This window comes from Macaca nemestrina, chromosome 12, assembly GCF_043159975.1.
Source record: "Macaca nemestrina isolate mMacNem1 chromosome 12, mMacNem.hap1, whole genome shotgun sequence".
NCBI classification, from domain to species: Eukaryota; Metazoa; Chordata; class Mammalia; order Primates; family Cercopithecidae; genus Macaca; species Macaca nemestrina.
Genome location: NC_092136.1, coordinates 104857526 through 104876562, shown reverse-complemented (window position 1 = coordinate 104876562; position 19037 = coordinate 104857526). Strand labels below are relative to the sequence as shown.

The 19037-nt window shown below is 38.6% G+C and overlaps 1 protein-coding gene across 3 annotated transcripts; it reads left to right on the top strand.

Annotated features, from left to right (window-relative positions):
* Positions 1-2107: 2107 nt before the first annotated feature.
* On the top strand, positions 2108-18558 carry LOC105493692 (caspase-12). Of its 3 annotated transcripts, none has more exons than XM_071075515.1 (11): positions 2108-2188; positions 3291-3542; positions 5120-5185; positions 5354-5431; positions 10192-10286; positions 10683-10856; positions 11774-12008; positions 12599-12748; positions 17181-17290; positions 17680-17799; positions 18392-18558. In XM_071075515.1, the coding sequence occupies exons 1-10, from the start codon at positions 2182-2184 to the stop codon at positions 17776-17778; spliced, it is 1266 nt and encodes a 421-aa protein (XP_070931616.1). In that variant the 5' UTR covers positions 2108-2181; the 3' UTR covers positions 17779-17799; positions 18392-18558. The 3 variants fall into 3 exon arrangements, 2 of the variants coding, with proteins under 2 accessions (XP_070931616.1, XP_070931617.1); XM_071075516.1 differs by lacking the exon at positions 18392-18558 and adding an exon at positions 18053-18377; XR_011611027.1 differs by lacking the exons at positions 17680-17799; positions 18392-18558 and adding an exon at positions 12862-12974 and having other exon boundaries at positions 17181-17270.
* Positions 18559-19037: the final 479 nt, after the last annotated feature.

The following is a 19037-nucleotide window of genomic DNA, read 5'->3' as shown; positions in this document are numbered from 1 at the left end:
TGAAATAAGGCAGCAACAGAAAAACAAGCACTGTATGATTTCACTTACGTATAAGGTACCTAGGGTATCCTATTCATAAGGAGAGAAAGTAGAATGGTGATAGTCAGGGACAGTGGGGAGGAAGAAATGGGGAGTTATTATTTAATGATATAGAATTTCTGTTTTACAAGATAAAGAGGAATTCTGGAGGTAGATGGGGGTGACTGTTATGATATTATGAATATATTTAGTATCACCAAACACTACATGTAAAAATGTTAAGATGGTCAATTTGGGAGTATGTATTTTTACTACAATAGGAAATTGGGAAAAAATGGTGCAGAGGTGAGAAGAGATGGAGTAAATTGTACCTGGGAAACTCTGATCAACTTACACAGAGGAGAATTAAGCTACTATGCAAAATTGATGAAAGAATAAGTGTGAGTTAAGTTATTATATTTCAAAATGAATCAAGGAAATAATTGGAAATCACACTATTATCAAATATTAGATAGAATAGGAGAAAGAACTGGCAGTGTGAATGAGCTACATTTCATTTTTCATATGAGACAGATAGCATTGTTTGTAATCTTTATATCATGAAATAGATCAAACAGGCATTATTGGTTGTTTCAAAGATTGTCATTAAAAAGTAAGGCAAATAACTTAGAGAAATTACACCTCGTTTGTGGGACCAAAGATAAAAATCATAAAAATCTAATTTTTATTGCAGTCTTTTCTGTACTACTGACAAAACTTTTTAAAATTATAATCTATCCACATTTTAAATAGTATACAGCCATCAAAAATCAGATAGTGTTTGATGTGTTGAGTTTTTTAAATGTTTGTCACATATTGTGGAAGTTAAATTAAGCAAATTATCAGCAATATAATTTTAAGATACTGCCACTATAGGAAAAAAATCTGTAGGTGATTATGTGTCTGTTAGTTATCTAGTGTTGAGTATCGAAACGCCCTGAAATACAGTGGCTTCACACAAGAAGCATTTATTATTGTTACAAGGTGGCCGGTCAGCTGAATATTTCTTTTCATCACTGCTGGGATTGTGTCTGAGACCATCTGTGTGTAGGGTAGGCATCTCTGCTGACAAGGCTGGGATATCTCATAGGTTGGGAAAACACCTGGCTGGAGGCTGGTCTAGGATGGCCTTGGCTGAGATGACTGGGCTCTTCTCCACACGAGGTCTCTATTCAGCTAGGAATCTAGCCCAGGCTTATCCTCATTTAGCTTCAGGTGTTCAAGAGGGAGAAGGGCACAAGGATTTGTAAAACTCAGGCTGGAAACTCCATCAGATCGCTCTGCTGCATCATGTTGGCCAAAACCTAGTCATAAGGTTAGTTCACAATTAAAGTGAAGGCCAAAAAGGCTAGGAGGCCAATGATTAGAGGCATGAATAAAATCAGTGTCATATTAAGTGTTTTATAAAATTATAGAAAAAATTACACACAAAGATGCAAGGTACGCATATAACTGTGGTTACATTGTCAAGTGACATTAAGGAACCTAGATGATCTTTTTCCATTTTATAAACTTTTCTTGTTCGATTTTAATGGCACACATATATCTATTTCAAAAATAAGTGAGTCTCTTGTTCATTTATTGAATGAAAATACATTAATCTCATGAATAAACAACATCCCAATTTAAAAGTGAGTGGATCTGGAAAGAGAAGATAAGAGATAACTTACGTGGGTTTTTCAAACAGTAAAGGGAGTATCACCATTTGCCAGTCCTCAGTCAACCTCTTTCTCTTACCTTCCAAAATCACACTTCCAGGGTTGAGGAAGTATCAATGAAGTAAAGACTCCTGACCATTTCGAGGCTGATGGCAGCAGAGAGACAAACGGAGGTTTAATTTGATTTATTAACAGGCTAAAAATAGATGAGAAAAAACAGAATGCAGAGACGTGTTCTTGTGCAAGTGTGCATGCTTTCATTCTGATCACTTTGTTATATGAAATACAAAAAACACCTTCTGCTTTCTCTTTTCCAAAAGAAAGCCGTTATACATATATGAGATCAGGAGTCTAATTGTATCTTGGCAAAGAGAAAGAGAATTTGAGGACCTGTAGTTTTCCATTTAGGGTGGTATCAACAAGCTGGTCCATTCAGAGGAGAGCAAGCCTGTTGAAATTGCTTTCACTTTCGTAGCTTTTTCCTTTCCAGGGAGCAGTAGCAGCCATGGCTGGTGAGTGGCTTCAGTTCTTCTGTTGTTTATGGTTGTACTTTGAGAACACTATAGTTCAAGGGAAAGAAGAAGGCAGACTGGAGAGGGTTCTCCCAAGACCTAATTATTTTACTCTGGGTGTAGCGGGAGATATGTGAGCTTGGTCACAGCACTAAAAATGCAAACCAAGTGTCTTCATGAATATGTTACAACGTCTCAAAAAAAAAGAGAAATGTAGACACATCTGGATCTCTGTTCTTAAACTTTTCCTTTGATTTTTAGACTCTTCTTTTAACTCATACTGACCTGCAGTTCTCACCCATTTTATAAGTGTTCTGTTACGGTGAGGGTGAGAAGCCAGACGGTTGAACAGGATAACTTGCATTTCCTCCATATTTCTACTCTCTGTGTGAACTTTCAAATACAGCAGGAAATGGGTCAGCTACAATATGTACTTTCAGTCTCGGCATGCCGAGCTTCCCTGTCAGCCTTGATAAAGGAAACAAAAAAGGTGTTATTTTACAGATGAATGCATTTATGTTTTACTGCTGCACATATTGAATATAATGTCTTTTCAAACTAGTTTTTCAAACTAGTTATTGATAAAAGTGAAAGAAAATGAAGAGATCGTAGGAGATGCAAAGACTAAACTGAGTCAGCTGTCACTAAGTTCCTTAGCGAATTCACTTTGCTTCTCTGAATCTATTTCACCATCTATGGAAATGGCTAGGTGAACAAGACAGGAGCTTCTCCATGTGTGGTCCTTGCACCAGAGGTTTTGGCATCACCTGAGAAACTGTTAGAAGGGAAAATTCATGGCCCATTCTCACCTATGAAATGAAAATTGTTTGCACTAGGGTGCAGGAAGCGCTGCTTACTAAGCTTTCTAGGTGATTCTTATGCACATTAAAATTTGGGAACCACTACCCTAGAATAGGCTAACTAAAGTTCTGTCTATATCTGAGATTCTATCATTCTCACAGACAAGAAACCATCCAAAGATGATCTGGTCCACATGGTGAAGTTGCTGGCCAGGAACGTTCTATATGGCATTTTTGATGACTTGATGGAGAATGGGCTATCTAAAGTTCTGCCTATATCTAAGATTCTGTCATTTTCACAGATAAGAAACCATCCAAAGAGGATCCAGTCAACATGGTGAAGTTGCTGGCCAGGAACGTTCTAGATGGCATTTTGGATGATTTGATGGAAAATAATGTGTTAAATACGGAAGAGTTACGCAATCTAGGAAAAGGTTTGAACTTCATGGTGAACAACGCTGGAAACCTAGTTGATAACATCACTGAGAAAGCGCAAATGGCAGGCAAAATACTTAAGGACCGCCTATTGAGTCACCCAAAACAGCTGAGTTTAGGTGAGTATTGTCGTACTAAGAGCTAGTAACTCATTCTTTCTCTACTATTCTTATTCAGTTTTTGTCTTCTTTACTTTTTCCTTCTCCAAGTGGAGAATAAACTATCCCCATTTTAGCACCTTCTTCACCATTTTTTTTTTAATTGAGATGGAGTCTCGCTTTGTTGCCCATGTGGGAGTGCAGTGGTGCAATCTTGACTCACTGCAACCTCCACCTCCCTGGTTAGAGCAGTTCTCCTGCCTCATCCTCCTTAGTAGCTGAATTTACAGGCACCCTACACCATGCCTGGCTAATTGGTTTTGTTTTGTTTTGTGTTTAGTTGAGATGGGGTTTCACCATGTTGTCCAGACTGGTCTAAAACTGTTGATCTCAGGTGATCCTCCTGTCTCAGCCTCTGAAAGTGCTGGGATTACAGGCATGAGGCACCAGGCCCGGCCTCCTGTCTATCATATTTAATGCCACATAATACTCTGATTAACCCCAATTACTTTTACACTGCTGTTAACTTTTTCTTTAACAATCCTCACCCTCATCATTCCCTTCAGTTTACTGATTCATTATAGTATTATGTCTCCCTCTGCTGAAATGTAAGCCCCACCATGTGGGGGATCTTTGTCTGCCCTGTTCATGAACATATCCTAAATACATAGAAATGATACCTGACACATAATAGGTGCTCAGTAAATATTTGTTAAATACGCATATGGTGCTGGAGACATTATTAAAGGCTGATAGCCTTTAGCTATTCTGGGATACTCTGGTTTCACAATGTGGACCTTAGTGTCGTTCCCAGATACAGAATGTACAATAGGGAATATCCATTATCTTTTGCTTAGCTGTGGCTTTGCCCCGGAAAGAAATGTCTGGAAATCTAGATTTCTATTCAAGGAAGTAATAGGGAATTCATGGGTTGGTGGGGTACAGACGTTTCTTTCTCTGTGTAGCACAGGTTGTTGCACTTTTGCTTTGAAAGATAATGAATATTTTAATCTTTATGGACCATGTGGCCTCTGTCATGACTCAAATCATCTATTGCAGCTCACAAACAGCGTAGACCACAAGTACATGATGGGTGTGTTGATGTGTGTCCCAATACAATTTTATTTATAAAAATGGGTGTCAGGCTGAATCTGACCCACAGGCTGTGGTTTGCTGATTCCTATTCCAGACTGTAATATATAAATGAGTATATTCCCAATTCTTGGACATGCATCTGGAATTATTTTTGTTGTAGATAATTTTTATACATAGATGTACTTTTCTTTGCTCAGAATGAACAATGCCGTTGCATAAAAACTTTGATTAAAGATTTTGATTATTCATTGAATTCTATAAGCAGACAGATAACAAGCTCCCTTTTGTTTTACAGAAACTCAGCCTCCCTTTACACTTGGCTGAAGGCTACATTCCTCTAGGACAAACTTGTTGCTTAGTGAATGGGCCAAATCTTCATGCTTCATACAGTAGCCCCATGCTAGCATAGTCATCTACTCATTAGTGAAAGGGAAAGAGTGTAAAGTGTGTAGGTTCTTGAAACTTAGTTCTGCAAACAAATCTGTTTTTTTATATTGTTTCAGAATATCAACGTGAGAGTGAGGACCAGGAATCTGAAGAAAGCTCTGTATCATCTTCCTCTTCCACAGGTAACGGCCTCCTAAGGCCAGATTCCAAAAGAAAACTCTTGGGCCTCTATTGTGAGAATGTATCCCAGTAAAGACCTGGGAAACCTGTGTTCTCAGTCAATTTTCATCCTTGGAAATGGCTTTCAGAGTAGAGCACTGATCCTAAACCTTTTCTTCATTCTACTGCAGAATCAGAAGAAGAAAATGAAGAAAGCAAAGATGAAGAAAGAGCTGCATCAGCTCATTCAATGGCTGTTCCTCCAACAGGTAAATTGCCACCAAAAACGTGGTTCATGGGAACCCTCAGGCATCGTTTGGGGGTAAGATAGCCTTAGAATGAGCCCTATATTACAGAGGAATCACCACTGCATTGAGGTTCAGACAACATAGTTATTTCTCACCTCCTGTTGTAACAAGGTGTCTCAAAAGCAAGATGAGCACCTACATCCCTGCTCTTCAATTCTCCTCAGAACCCAGAAATGAAGGTGAAAGTGAAGAAACTGAGCAGAATGCTGTATTGGTCCAAGCATCAGCTTTAACAATGACAGGTGATATCTATCCATGGACATATAATGATATTATTTGAGATAAAGCAGACCTTTTAAAGGTCTTATGGGGTAGTGCAAAGAGAACTGGAATAAAAGCTAAGAACATTGTATATGGTGAGCCCACCACTACCACTATGTGCTTTGATGTAAATATCCCCACCTTTCTGACACTCACATTTTTAAATGGAATTCATCACATCTTTAAAAAATGTGTAAAACTACAGATATATAAGAAACTATTAACTGCAGAAAACAGAATAAGGAAATGGTTAAGAAAAGCACATAAAAAATAATAAAAACTGCATATGAGTCACACATTCTATGCAGTCACCAAGGAAACTGATCAATTATCGAGCTACATTAAAGAATTGTAGTGTCTAGAATGACAGGATGAGCATAAAAGATAGTATTGTCTTCCGAGTGCCATATTTTCAAAAGTTCTGAACAAACTTAAAAAGGAATAAAAACTTTTCAACCTTTTATCATGGTTTTATCCACTCAGTATATATTAATTGAAAACCTACTGCATGCTGTCTAGTACTGTGTGTATAGCAGTAACCGAGATAGACAAAGCTCCTGCTCTCATGGAGTTTACAATGTAGTGAAGTAGGTATGTAAAAGGCATGTAAATAATAAATAGTGTGATTTCAGAGAATGCATAAAATAAAGGAGGATTAGGTCATAGAAAGAGGTGGTTGTGTATGTGTGTGTGTGCACGTCGTGTGTGTGTCAGCCAGGGGTGGTCAAGGGAAGACCAGTGAGCCAGGGTGTTTGTTTAGTCATGACCTCTCCCCAGAGGTGGCATTTCAGTACATACTTGAGCTGTGGGGAAGGAGCTGTGCCAAACTCTGAAACACAAGTGTTCTCTAGAAAGAGGAAACAGGAGCAAGGACCCTGAGACAGTAACGCTCTTGTTGTGTAAGAGGGTCACAGCCAATCTGACTGCAGATTAGGAAATTAGGGGTAGTGTAAGTGGAGCTATTAAAGATTCATGCCAGGAATTTTATTTGCAACAGAAAACATTGCAGGGTTTTTTTGTTTGTTTGTTTGTTTTTTAGGACAACTGTTTATTAGTAGTTGACAATCCTTACAAATTCCAGGAGTGTTGCATAGCCTCTGTTCTTCCTAGCCATCTATTACAGTTAACGTGCATTCCTAAAACAAGTGTTTAAACTTACATAAGTTTATCTTAGTTTACATAAAATAGTTGACATTAAAAAGCAAAAGCAATATAAATATAATAAATTGACCTCTCTGTGTAAGAATTTGGTACTCCCTTTAACCAAAATGTAAATAAGGTGTTTCCAACTGAGGGTTTTTAAATAACAACCCTCAAAGTGAAAGACAGCTGTTAATCTCCCACTTTTCTCTCTCCATTTCTTTCATTTCCCGTTTCTTACCATCTGTTTCATTTTCTTTCCATTGAATTCTTTTTCTTGTTCCTCTGTTTTTCCCTCTTCTCTTTTTTCCTCTGTTCTTTTTCTCCTTCCTTTCATTTACTTCACTCTGTACTCTCAATTATCCCTTTAATCTTCCTGCCCATGTTGAAATCATTACATACTAATAATGCCAAGTAAATTGCAACTGCAAGGACATGACCTAATGTCACAGCAGAAAAATGATAAATGATGCATCTTGCCTTCATTTACACTACTTAGAAGTTGTTAAACAAGGAGTGATAGGATAAGCATCCCATCAAAAAGGTCAGTTGAAAGTGGTTTAAATATTTCAGTTAGAAAGACAATAGCTTTTAGACTGACTTTATGGCAATAGAGTTGATGAAAAGTTGTTAAATTTGAGACCTAGTGTTACCGGGGGTCCTTGTTCCCAGGGCTCCCAAGATGGTGGCAGGCCGCTTCCAAAATGGCAGCGGACCACTTCCAAGATGGTGGCGAGCCTCGTGTTCTCTGACCTGGGGTTCCTGGCCTCACAGATTCCAAGGAAAGGAATCTTGGGCCATGTGGTGAGTGTTACAGCTCTATTAGAAGCCATGGGTCATGGAACAGAACCGTGGAACCCGGGGACTAGTGCTCAGCTCAATTAGGATGAACCCAGGCACTTAGCTGTGCAGGAACAATGGCAAGCCTTTAGCCCGATCGGGAGTGGCAATGGGTGCCTTGCTGGATCAGGAGCACAGCAGACATCCTGCTGGATCGGGAGGGATGGAAGTCAGTGACGGGTCTGCAACGGGGGCAAACAGCAGTGGCAGAAGGCGAGTGAAGACAGCTCAGCTTGAGCTGTAACAAAACATGGACCAGAAGAGAGTGCAGTTGCAAGATTTAATAGAGTGAAAACAGAGCTCCCATATAAGGCGAGGGGACCCAAAGTGGGTTGACCTTGCAGGCTCCAATGCCTGAGTTTATATCCTGATCCTTGTCCCTCCTGCTGTGCTCTCAGGCAATAGATGATTGGCTATTTCTTTACCTCCTGTTTTTGCCTAATTAGCATTTTAGTGAGCTCTTTGATTGGTCGGGTGTGGGCTAAGTTGCAAGCCCCATGTTTAAAGGTGGATGTGGTCACCTTCCCAGCTAGGCTTGGGGATTCTTAGCCCAGGAAATCCAGCTAGTCCTGTCTCTCACTAGTTTTGGCAGCAGAATCAATGGAAACTGACTAATGAATTGGATATGGGATGTGAAAGAAAAGAAATAATTAATAATGACTAGGTTTTTGGCTTGGCAACTGGGGTGAATGGTGCCATTTACTGAGTCAGAGAAAACAGGTGTGCAGGAGATACAGATTTGAAGGAGTGCACAATATCAGGAGTCCTGTTTTGAATGTTTGGTTTGGAACACGTGTTACCTCCAGTGGCAGACGTTGAATAGGCAAATGGATGGGCTCACAGAGAAATCTGGACTGGGAAAAATCTGGAGATTCATCAGCATGTAGATAGTATTTAAGAGATTGAGACTGGAAGATGCCACCTGAGAAAGAGCATTGACAGAGAATAACAGAGTGTCTGGCATAGAAAAACACAACTTTTGGAGACATTGTGGGAGAGGAAGAACGAACGACTAAGACAGACAGATTTAGGAAGAATGGCTGGAAAATGCAGCATTACAGAAGCCTAGAGAATGTTTTCTAAGAAAGAGTATATTTTCAACCATGCCATGCTAAGAAATCAACAAATGATCAGTGGTAGTTTTGATAATAAGTATTTTATTTAAGGATTGAGGATAACAGCCAGATTGGATTGCATACAAAAAAAAAAAAAAAAAAAAAAAGACATGAAAATTTGAAATAGCAAAAAAAAAAAAAAAAAGATTGCTTTTAAGGCATTATGTAGAGAAGTAGAGAAATGGGACAATACCTGGCAAGGAAACAGGAAGGCTTTTTTCAAAAAGAAAAAAATAAACCTTTATAGATATTAAGGCATGCTGATACCAATGGGCATAAGTCTGTAGGAAAAGAGGAAGAGATTGATGACATAGAACCTGAGGCAGAATAAATACCTGATAAAAACCCTTGTGGGTAGGAGGCGATGGAATTCAGAACTCAGGTAGGGGCAGTGACCTTTGATAGGAGGAAGGACACATGTTTTATGCAGTAAAAGAGAAAGTAGAACAGGTGAGCAGAGATGTAGGTAAACTGATGGATTTGATGGTTAAAAGGGGAAATATTTCTTATGCAAAACTATGATAAGATATAGGTTTGTTGCCCTAAGGGAACAAAGAACCAGGGGAGACCTTGTAGCTATTTTCAAGTATTTGAGGACAACTATTCACTAACAAAATTTATAAACTAGCAATCTTTCCAGATACAATTCTATATACTGGAAATACAAATATAAAAGTCGACTTCTCTATCCTAATTAAGGTTATAGTAAGTAAACACAATTAAAGTACAATGCAATAGTTGTTTATGTAGAGGGTATTTTCATGTAAGAATGAAAAATAGGGAAAGACATATTGGTCATGGAAGAATTCATGGGCTTTTACAGGGAAATGAATTAAATGTTTTCTGTATGATTCTGAGGTGGGAAATACATATCAATACCTAGAAGGTACACATTTTATTACATACATAAGAGTTTAAGAATGCCTTGGAATGTTTTGCGTTCCATGAAAGGGGAGATGTCTCAGAGAATGGTAAATAATAAAGAAAGGATATTTCAAGTGACATTCAAATATCTGAGTAGTGATTCCACTAGGCTAAATAAACATTAAACTTCCTTCCAAATCTTAGTTGCTGTATTTATATAATGCTAATGTGTTGGGTCTGAAAGATTAGTCCATGCCATGAGCACTAACAAAAACACGGAAATTTATAACGAGGCAGTAAGAAGCAGAAAGAAAATAGGGATGTACTCAATATTTTTGTTATAGGCATTTTAAATATGAAGCAATTTTCTCATTTTGTAAAACTTTTTCATGGACTGGCAGCAAGCAGCTTTGAGGAATGAGAGCCTAGCAAAAGGGTCTGCAGGGTTGCAAGGCAGCAGACATTACTGCTTAATGAGCTACACAATTTTTTCTCTTTCAGCTCCTCTGGAAATCCAGGGTGCCCAACCCAGTGGCAGGTTAAAGCTTTGCCCTCATGCTCATTTCCGTGAACTGAAGACGAAAAGGGCGGATGAGGTGATATGCTTTGAAATAGGGAGTCATAAGATTACTCATTCAGACAAGACACTGGGGACTTACTGGGATGCTTTAACTCTCGTCACAAAGGCCTTAAGATCAGGAAATGATCTAACTGATTGGTCTTCACATTATATTTTCTGTTTCTTCAATCTCACTTTGGGACACAGTCTAAACTCCTCTCCACCACCTAACTGAAGCCAACTTCGTACAGTGAACACTTGCACCTCGTACATGCTTTCAGTCTGGTTTTCTGCCTCTTTCCTCACGAGGGTGTATTTTCATGCAGAAACTTTGTGTCACTTACTATATATTTATACTGGCCTGTTGTGTATGAACTTTGGAGGCAAAAAGGAAAAGGCCTGGGGAAAGTCATTCTGTGTGTATTAATTGCAGATATATCCAGTGATGGAGAAAGAGGGCCGAACACGCCTGGCCCTCATCATCTGCAACAAAGAATTCCACTATCTTCTTAATCGAAATGGTTCTGAACTTGACCTTTTGGGGATGCAAGATCTACTTGAAAACCTTGGATACTCAGTGGTTATAGAAGAGAATCTCACAGCTCAGGTAATGGCTCCAGAGGGCAGAACAAGCTTTCCGTTTTTTTTTCTTTTTTTTCCTTTAGATAATTTTCAACCTCTTAATTGGTAGCTACAAGAGCAAGATGTATGATATTATAGGAATTATATTTTCTCCAGAATAGGATCCCGTGGATTTCAGCCTTCTCTAATGCACCATCTTATAACATGTATGTGTGTGTGTGTGTGTGTGTGTGTGATTAGATAAATTCTATGTAGCAGAGTTTTAGTGAAAATATTAGGTCTTTCTGATGTTCACAATCTGGGAGACTACTAGATGGTCTGGTTAAGACAAAAGCGCCACACCCTGCCACGCGGCCATGTCTGATTCCTACAGAATTAGCTCGTGAGATTTTTAAAATGTCCGTAGCAAATGACTAAATGTAAAGGCAGGTATAGGTGAAAAAAAATCACACACACACAAATATATAATGAAAAAGTTGTGATTCTAGCTCTGTTTTGCATGACCTTAGACCATTTTAAACTAACTTTCTGCAGCTCCATAGTGAAGGAATTTCATATTTTTAATACTTGTCAATTTTATCTTTTAAAATAAAAACTTACAAGAACACCATTGTTAAACAGATTATAGCAAAGTGGCCCTGTTGGTGTCTTGTCATCTCACTTGGCCTTCATTTTATTCCATCTCCCAGCATCTTCAGAAACCTATGGTTTTACTGAAAACCACTGGGCAAGATACTACATAAAAACCCTACTAGCTTTAATATTCTATACTGTTAAATTTTCTAGTTTTATGTCAGAACACTATTTGTCTTATAATCCCATTCAGTCTAAACCATCTGATTCCTTAGTACTGGCTCATTTTTGTGAACCCCATGTACTATTTGAGTACGAACTGCACACGTGTGGAGACTTCCTTGATAGTGACTCAAGGGTCTCTTTCAGGAAATGGAAACAGCCCTAAGGCAGTTTGCTGCTCGCCCAGAGCACCAGTCCTCGGACAGCACATTCCTGGTGTTCATGTCACATGGCATCCTGAATGGAATCTGTGGAACTAAGCACTGGGATCAAGAGCCAGATGTTCTTCACGATGACACCATCTTCGAAATTTTCAACAACCGTAACTGCCGGAGTCTGAGAGACAAACCCAAGGTCATCATCATGCAAGCCTGCCGAGGCAGTGAGTCTCCAATTAGAAAGCTATAAATCTTGATTTTGAGACCCCCGGGAGTGGCTGTGCACTTTTAAAATTAGCCTGGTGTTTATACTTCATTTTCCTAGGGATAAGCAAGATAAACAACATTTCAGTACTATTCCTAGGTCCAGTGCACTTCGAAATTGTATTAAGTCCATACCATTTTTTAAAGAAACTATAAGTAGAATAATTAGAAACATCCCAATCATCTGGGATGATATTGTCAACATGGTTGTTCTAAACTCAAGTGGGCTCTGTTTTGTTCCCGGTAAGTGAGGCAGTATTTCTAGTAGTAAGGTACTTGCATTTTTAAGTAATGCCATGAGAAAATGTACTAAAGTAAAGGTATTATGGTAAAAGAGACAGTATTGTGTATGTGTATGCGTATGCGTATGCATATGTGTATATGTGTGTATGTATATGCATATGTGTATGTGTGTGTATGTGTATGTGTGTGTATGTGCATGGGCATGTGTGTGCATATGTGTATGTGTATGCATGTGTGTTTGTGCTTGCATATGTATATGTGTATTTATAAATATCTCATGTTTCATAAGACATAATGTCTCTCCCAGGTGGTGCTGGGATTGTTTGGTTCACCACTGACAGCGGAAAAGCCAGTGCAGAGACACATGGTCAGCTCTTGCAAAGTAGCATCTGTAATGATGCTGTCACAAAGGCTCATGTGGAAAAGGACTTCATTGCTTTCAAATCTTCCACACCACGTAAGTGATTTCAGAGAGAATAGTTTCTAGATTTCTTTGTAGGCTGCTAGATAGTCGACTTGGCTATGATTATATCTTATCACTGATAAGAGCATTTCTTCTCTAATTACTAGGATATTTTAGATGGAGAAAAGATTTAAAATGCTGAGACTTTCATAATTAGAAAGCTATAAATCTTGATTTGGGAAGAAACGTTCAAAGTTAACAGGACTTTGGAAGGACTTTGGTGAGCATCCAGACCTGGAATAATCTAACTACAAAAAGTGAGGTGTTATCTGATTTTGTTTTTTGAATGTAACAATGGCAGAGAAAGGTATCATTTTCTCACAGTGTATCTCCACAGTCACTTACCAGCAATTAAAGAAGCCAACCACTGAAACCATTATGCTTGCTTCACACATCCCAGTAACTCTTGGCCTATTATTATTAATCTAGTTTCAGGAAACTAGTTAACATTTAAATGCCTAAATGTTAACTAATTTTGGATAATGAAGTCAATGAATAAAAAATCAGTCCTTCGGCTGGAAAGTCACAATGCAATGTAAAAATAGAGAATATTCTTGACCACTCATGGTCAAAATTGCAGATCTCTTTAACAATCATCCACAATATTATTCTATCAATGATTTGGATAACAGGAGCAATTTTTAAATACTCCTTTGCACAGTTCACAGTTCTAAATGCTCTAATTTATGGATTTCAAATTTTAATGAACATAGAAATCACTTGATTTCTTGTTCAGTAGTTTGCTTATGCAGTAGATTTCTTATTCTGTAAATCTGGGGTGGGGCCTGACTTTCTGCCTTTCTTTTCTTTTTTTTTATTATTATACTTTTTTCAAAAAATTTATTTATTATTATTATACTTTAAGTTGTAGGGTACATGTGCATAACGTGCAGGTTTGTTACATATGTATACTTGTGCCATGTTGGTGTGCTGCACCCATCAACTCGTCATTTACATCAAGTATAACTCCCAATGCAATCCCTCCCCCCTCCCCCCTCCCCATGATAGGCCCCGGTGTGTGATGTTCCCAAATTCTAGGGTACATGTGCATAACGTGCAGGTTTGTTACATATGTATACTTGTGCCATGTTGGTGTGCTGCACCCATCAACTCGTCAGCACCCATCAACTCGTCATTTACATCAGGTATAACTCCCAGTGCAATCCCTCCCCCCTCCCCCCTCCCCATGATAGGCCCCGGTGTGTGATGTTCCCAAATTCTAGGGTACATGTGCATAACGTGCAGGTTTGTTACATATGTATACTTGTGCCATGTTGGTGTGCTGCACCCATCAACTCGTCAGCACCCATCAACTCGTCATTTACATCAGGTATAACTCCCAGTGCAATCCCTCCCCCCTCCCCCCTCCCCATGATAGGCCCCGGTGTGTGATGTTCCCAAATTCTAGGGTACATGTGCATAACGTGCAGGTTTGTTACATATGTATACTTGTGCCATGTTGGTGTGCTGCACCCATCAACTCGTCAGCACCCATCAACTCGTCATTTACATCAGGTATAACTCCCAGTGCAATCCCTCCCCCCTCCCCCCTCCCCATGATAGGCCCCGGTGTGTGATGTTCCCAAATTCTAGGGTACATGTGCATAACGTGCAGGTTTGTTACATATGTATACTTGTGCCATGTTGGTGTGCTGCACCCATCAACTCGTCAGCACCCATCAACTCGTCATTTACATCAGGTATAACTCCCAGTGCAATCCCTCCCCCCTCCCCCTTCCCCATGATAGGCCCCGGTGTGTGATGTTCCCCTTCCCGAGTCCAAGTGATCTCATTGTTCAGTTCCCACCTATGAGTGAGAACATGCGGTGTTTGGTTTTCTGTTCCTGTGATAGTTTGCTAAGAATGATGGTTTCCAGCTGCATCCATGTCCCTACAAAGGACACAAACTCATCCAGAAGCGACTTTCTGCCTTTCTTAAAAGCTTTGTTGTGATTAGGGCTGTTGTTTGTGGCTGCATGTGAGCACTGAGGGGCTAGAGGACACTCTGAGTCCAGCCTGGGGAATAAACAACTAAAGTGGCTTCCCTTTGTCATGTATTCGAGTTTTCATAAGATTTTATTCGAAAAATAAGTTCTACACTTACAGCTGTTAAAGGAAGTTAAAGAGGTATATAAGGCCTGGTACAAATTCTGAAAGTATACTTAATTTATTTGGGGAAATACAATACAATATGCAAAATTCTTCCTTCCTTCCTTCCTTCCTTCCTTCCTTCCTTCCTTCCTTCCTTCCTTCCTTCCTTCCTTTCTCTCTCCCTTCCTTCCTTCCTTCTTTCCTTCCTTCCTTCCTTCCTTCCTTCCTTCTTTCCTCCCTCCCTCCCTCCCTCTCTCTCTTTCTTTCTTTCTTCTTTTTCCTTCTTTCTTGCTTTCTTCCTTTCTTTTCTTTCTCTTTCTCACTTTCCCTTCCTCCCTTCCTCCCTCCCTCTTTTCCTTCCTTCCTTCCTTCCTTCCCTCCCTCCTCCTTCTCTTTCTTTCTTCCTTCCCTCCTTCCTTCCTTCCTTCCTTCCTTCCTTCCTTCCTTCCTTCCTTCCTTCCTTCCTTCCTTCCTGTCTGTCTGTCTGTCTTTCTTCTCTCTCTCTCTCTCTCTCTCTCTTTCTCTTTCTTTCTTTTTTATTTCTTTCGCATGTAATTTTGTGCTAGGCCTGGGCTCAGTGCAAGACATATGATGCACAATTAAAGCAGGTATGGTTACTGAACTTGATGGAGCTTATACCCAGAAAGGCAGGCACTTAACAAGAATAAATAATAATTGTTAACTCTGGTAAAAGCCTTAAAAAATATGTGTTCACATTTGAGAAATGAAGGAGTTAACAAATCTAGGGTAAGAGAGGAACTTTTTAGATAGGAAAGGCAGTGCGTATGGAGAACTTACAGACAAAAAAGCAGCTTAGGAGAGGGGGCTGGGTGGCTGGAACACAGCATCAGGAGAGATGCTAATATAGTCTGGAGAGTGAGGCAGGCCTGAAACACCTGAGGCCTTATATGGTCCTTCATACTAATAGTAATAGGAAACTCAACTAGGCTGTAAGCAGTTAAATGATAAGATCTTTGTTTTTGAAGATCATTCTGGAGGTTCAGTGTGGAATACATTATAGTACAGCAAGAGTCGATATATGAGGACAGGTTAAATGCTAGCACAATATATTAAGCCATAGATGATACTAATAGTCTTGGTATGTAATAAGTTCTTGTATCTAAGAAGCAATTAGTATACAAAAGTAGTATGACTGACCACCCAGTGGTTTGGTGAATATATGGTACGTGAAGAATAAAGTGTGATAGAAGTGACTCCAGCATGCAAGTAAATGATGGGGCATTAGTTAAAATGGGAGTTTTGCAGGAAGTTTTCAGGTGCTTTGGCATATTTTGAGATGAAATGAAGAGTAGGGAGCTGCACAGTTGTATATTTCAGAGGAGAGATTTGCATGTGGGATAAAATTTTGAGAGATGCTGGTCTAAGGATAATATTTAATATCCTAAAAATGGATGAAATCATCTAAGAATTGAGAATCGCATAAGAGGGGACCTTGAAATGGAGGTTAAAATTACCCTAGAGTTCAATACTAGAGAAATAGGAACCAGTAAATTTGACTCGCAAAGTAGAATCAGAGAATAAGAAAGAACATAAGGAGTATGCGTTGCTAGATTTACCAACAAAGAATCTGTTGGAGTTCCAACAGTTTCTGATGTGAATGAAAGATCAGATCTAGGTAAGGGTTGATGAATGACTATTAGATTTAGTAACTTGGAGGTCATGGTGACCTTGGGGAAAGCCATTTGGCAAAGTTGATGTTAGGTATAGAAAGGAGAAGCCTAATAGGAGTGAGCAGGATAAGGGAAATGGAATGATGAATATAGACAGAATTGGAATTTTGACTTTAAAAAGTAAGGAGAAATCAGCAGCTGGCTGCAACTAAAGCAGTAGTTAGAGAAGTATTGCCTTTTTTTTTCTAAATTATAGGAGCAACTTGGTCATATTGAAATGGTAAACAGAAGCAGTCACTGAAAATATTTTTATACAACATAACAAAAAGTACACAAAAATATATAGTATGAAACAAGTCAGGATGAAGAAAGGGCCCAGAATCAAGGAATGTCAAGGCTGTATTATTTTTCTCTTATGTAGTTAGTGCTGAAAGGACTTATACTCTTTTCCACCACTTGCAAACCCAGAGGATATCACTTCAGTCTAGCCTACTAGAAAAGTCAAGGGGATTTATGAGTGAGGGTCCATGATGGTTTTTTCCGGGTCTGCCATGGAAGCTGGAGGTACTATCTTTATTAGCATTGGTTTTCCTCTCTTCTCCGAAGAAACAAAATCAGATTTTGTCCCAAAGGTATTGCTCCAGGAATCTTCCACCTGTATAAAAGATCACATCCTCCAATATTTTGATGCCTTTTATTTGCAGATAATGTTTCTTGGAGGCATGAAATAAGTGGCTCTGTCTTCATTTCCCAAATTATCTACTACTTCAAAGAGTATTCTTGGAGTCATCATCTAGAAGAAATTTTTCGAAAGGTAGGGGTCTTCCTTTATTTTCAATGTTATGCCCCAGAAAATTTTGGAGAACCATTTGTGAATTTTTATAGGAAATCTCAAAGCTCTTAATTCATCTTGACAATCCTTCCTGTATTGCAAGTTTATTCAAAGATGGGGTCTTCCAAAATGCTACATAGAACCAGTGTGGGTTTTCCCAATAACCTGACTTTGATAGATTTGCTCACCCAGGGAATTCTTTTTAGAGTAAGAATTCATTTGTGTATGTGCTATATCTAAGGAAAAGCTAAAAATACCTTCTGTTTACATTACCTAGCTACAGCCTTAATACACACCATGACTTTTCTCACTCCTGAAAGAGTCAGGTTTTCCTTTCAGAACATCTCTAAAGGCTTTCTTTACTACTTTAGGTTCAACGTTCATTTGAGACACCAAATGTAGTGACCCAGTTGCCCACCATTGAAAGACTATCCATGACACGATATTTCTATCTCTTTCCTGGGAATTAAAACTCATAAAAAGCAACTCAGGTAAATATATTCTAGAAGTGGATTTGGGTGCTCCCTGTTCATCTATTCAGAAAGTCTGGATAGAATGGAGAATAATGATGGCATGTCAGCTGCCCGCTAGTTATAGAGAAGGCTTGTGTTATTTTCCTTTTCTTAGTGACCCCCAGTGAAATCCTGGTTTTATATTACATCAGTCATAGCATAATGGTTGTGTAAGTAATGGTAGCCCAATAGTGGTCAGCTAGAAAATCCTTTATGTCTAATTTCTCTCAAGGAACTACTCAGCAAGTGGGGAATATTGGATAATGATGTACGCGGAAAGAAAAGTCATTGGAAATGTGATGTATATCCAGTGTTTGTCTCTCTTCACCCGAAAGTCGCTTTTACTGAGCCATGTTCTCCTCTGTTTGTGATGAGGTTTTCCTGTACCATATGTTAGACTAGCTGCTAAATCTATGCTGAGGCAATGAGGCCCTAGTACAGATCTTCCCATTTGGGGATGACAGGTTCATAGCCCTTTTGTGAAGGTATTTCTCACAGTAGAGATTAGTTATATTTACATCTTACCTCTAATAGCCAAATTACTCATGTTCTTTTCTTCTACTTTCTCTAGGAAAATGAAGGCATTATGGTATCTATGAATCTGCTGTATGAAAAGGTCAATTTTTGATTAAGAATATTTTTGTATCAAACTGCTCGCTCTCCACCTTTTGCAAATACCAGGCTAAAATCAATCTCATTTTTTTGCTAAATTAATGCTTAATAAATTTTTATTATAAACTTGTGCTTGTTTTCTCATTTTGTCATAAATAAGTCATGCTTATAGGAGAAAAAATTAAGTATTAAAAATCACAAGAAAAAATTAATGAAAAAATAATCATTGTCAACCTTGTTAAAACTATTCACAAAACTCAAGTTATTTTATATAGCCTGCTTATTTTGAATATGCGATTTTGTATCCTTTCATTATATTGTTATAACATTACTACTAGTAATAAAACTGTCCTAAACATAACTTTTAAGTTTATAATATTCATCAGGCATATATAGTACATACTATTTAACTTTCACCTGACTTTTAGATGTTGATTTCAATATTCATTTATTTTATTTTATTTTTTGTTTATTTCAATAATTTTGGGGAACAGGTGGTGTTTGGTTGCATGAGTAAGTTCTTTTGTGGTGATTTATGGTGCACCCATCACCCAAGCAGTGTACACTGTACCTAATGTGTAGTATTTTATCCCTCAACCCACTCC

Excerpts from the sequence above, each read along its gene's own strand:
- LOC105493692 (XM_071075515.1), top strand. Across the intron at positions 5,186-5,353 it reads ATCATCTTCCTCTTCCACAG|AATCAGAAGAAGAAAATGAA; the intron begins GTAACGGCCTCC and ends ATTCTACTGCAG. Across the intron at positions 17,291-17,679 it reads TAGAAGAAATTTTTCGAAAG|GTTCAACGTTCATTTGAGAC; the intron begins GTAGGGGTCTTC and ends TTACTACTTTAG.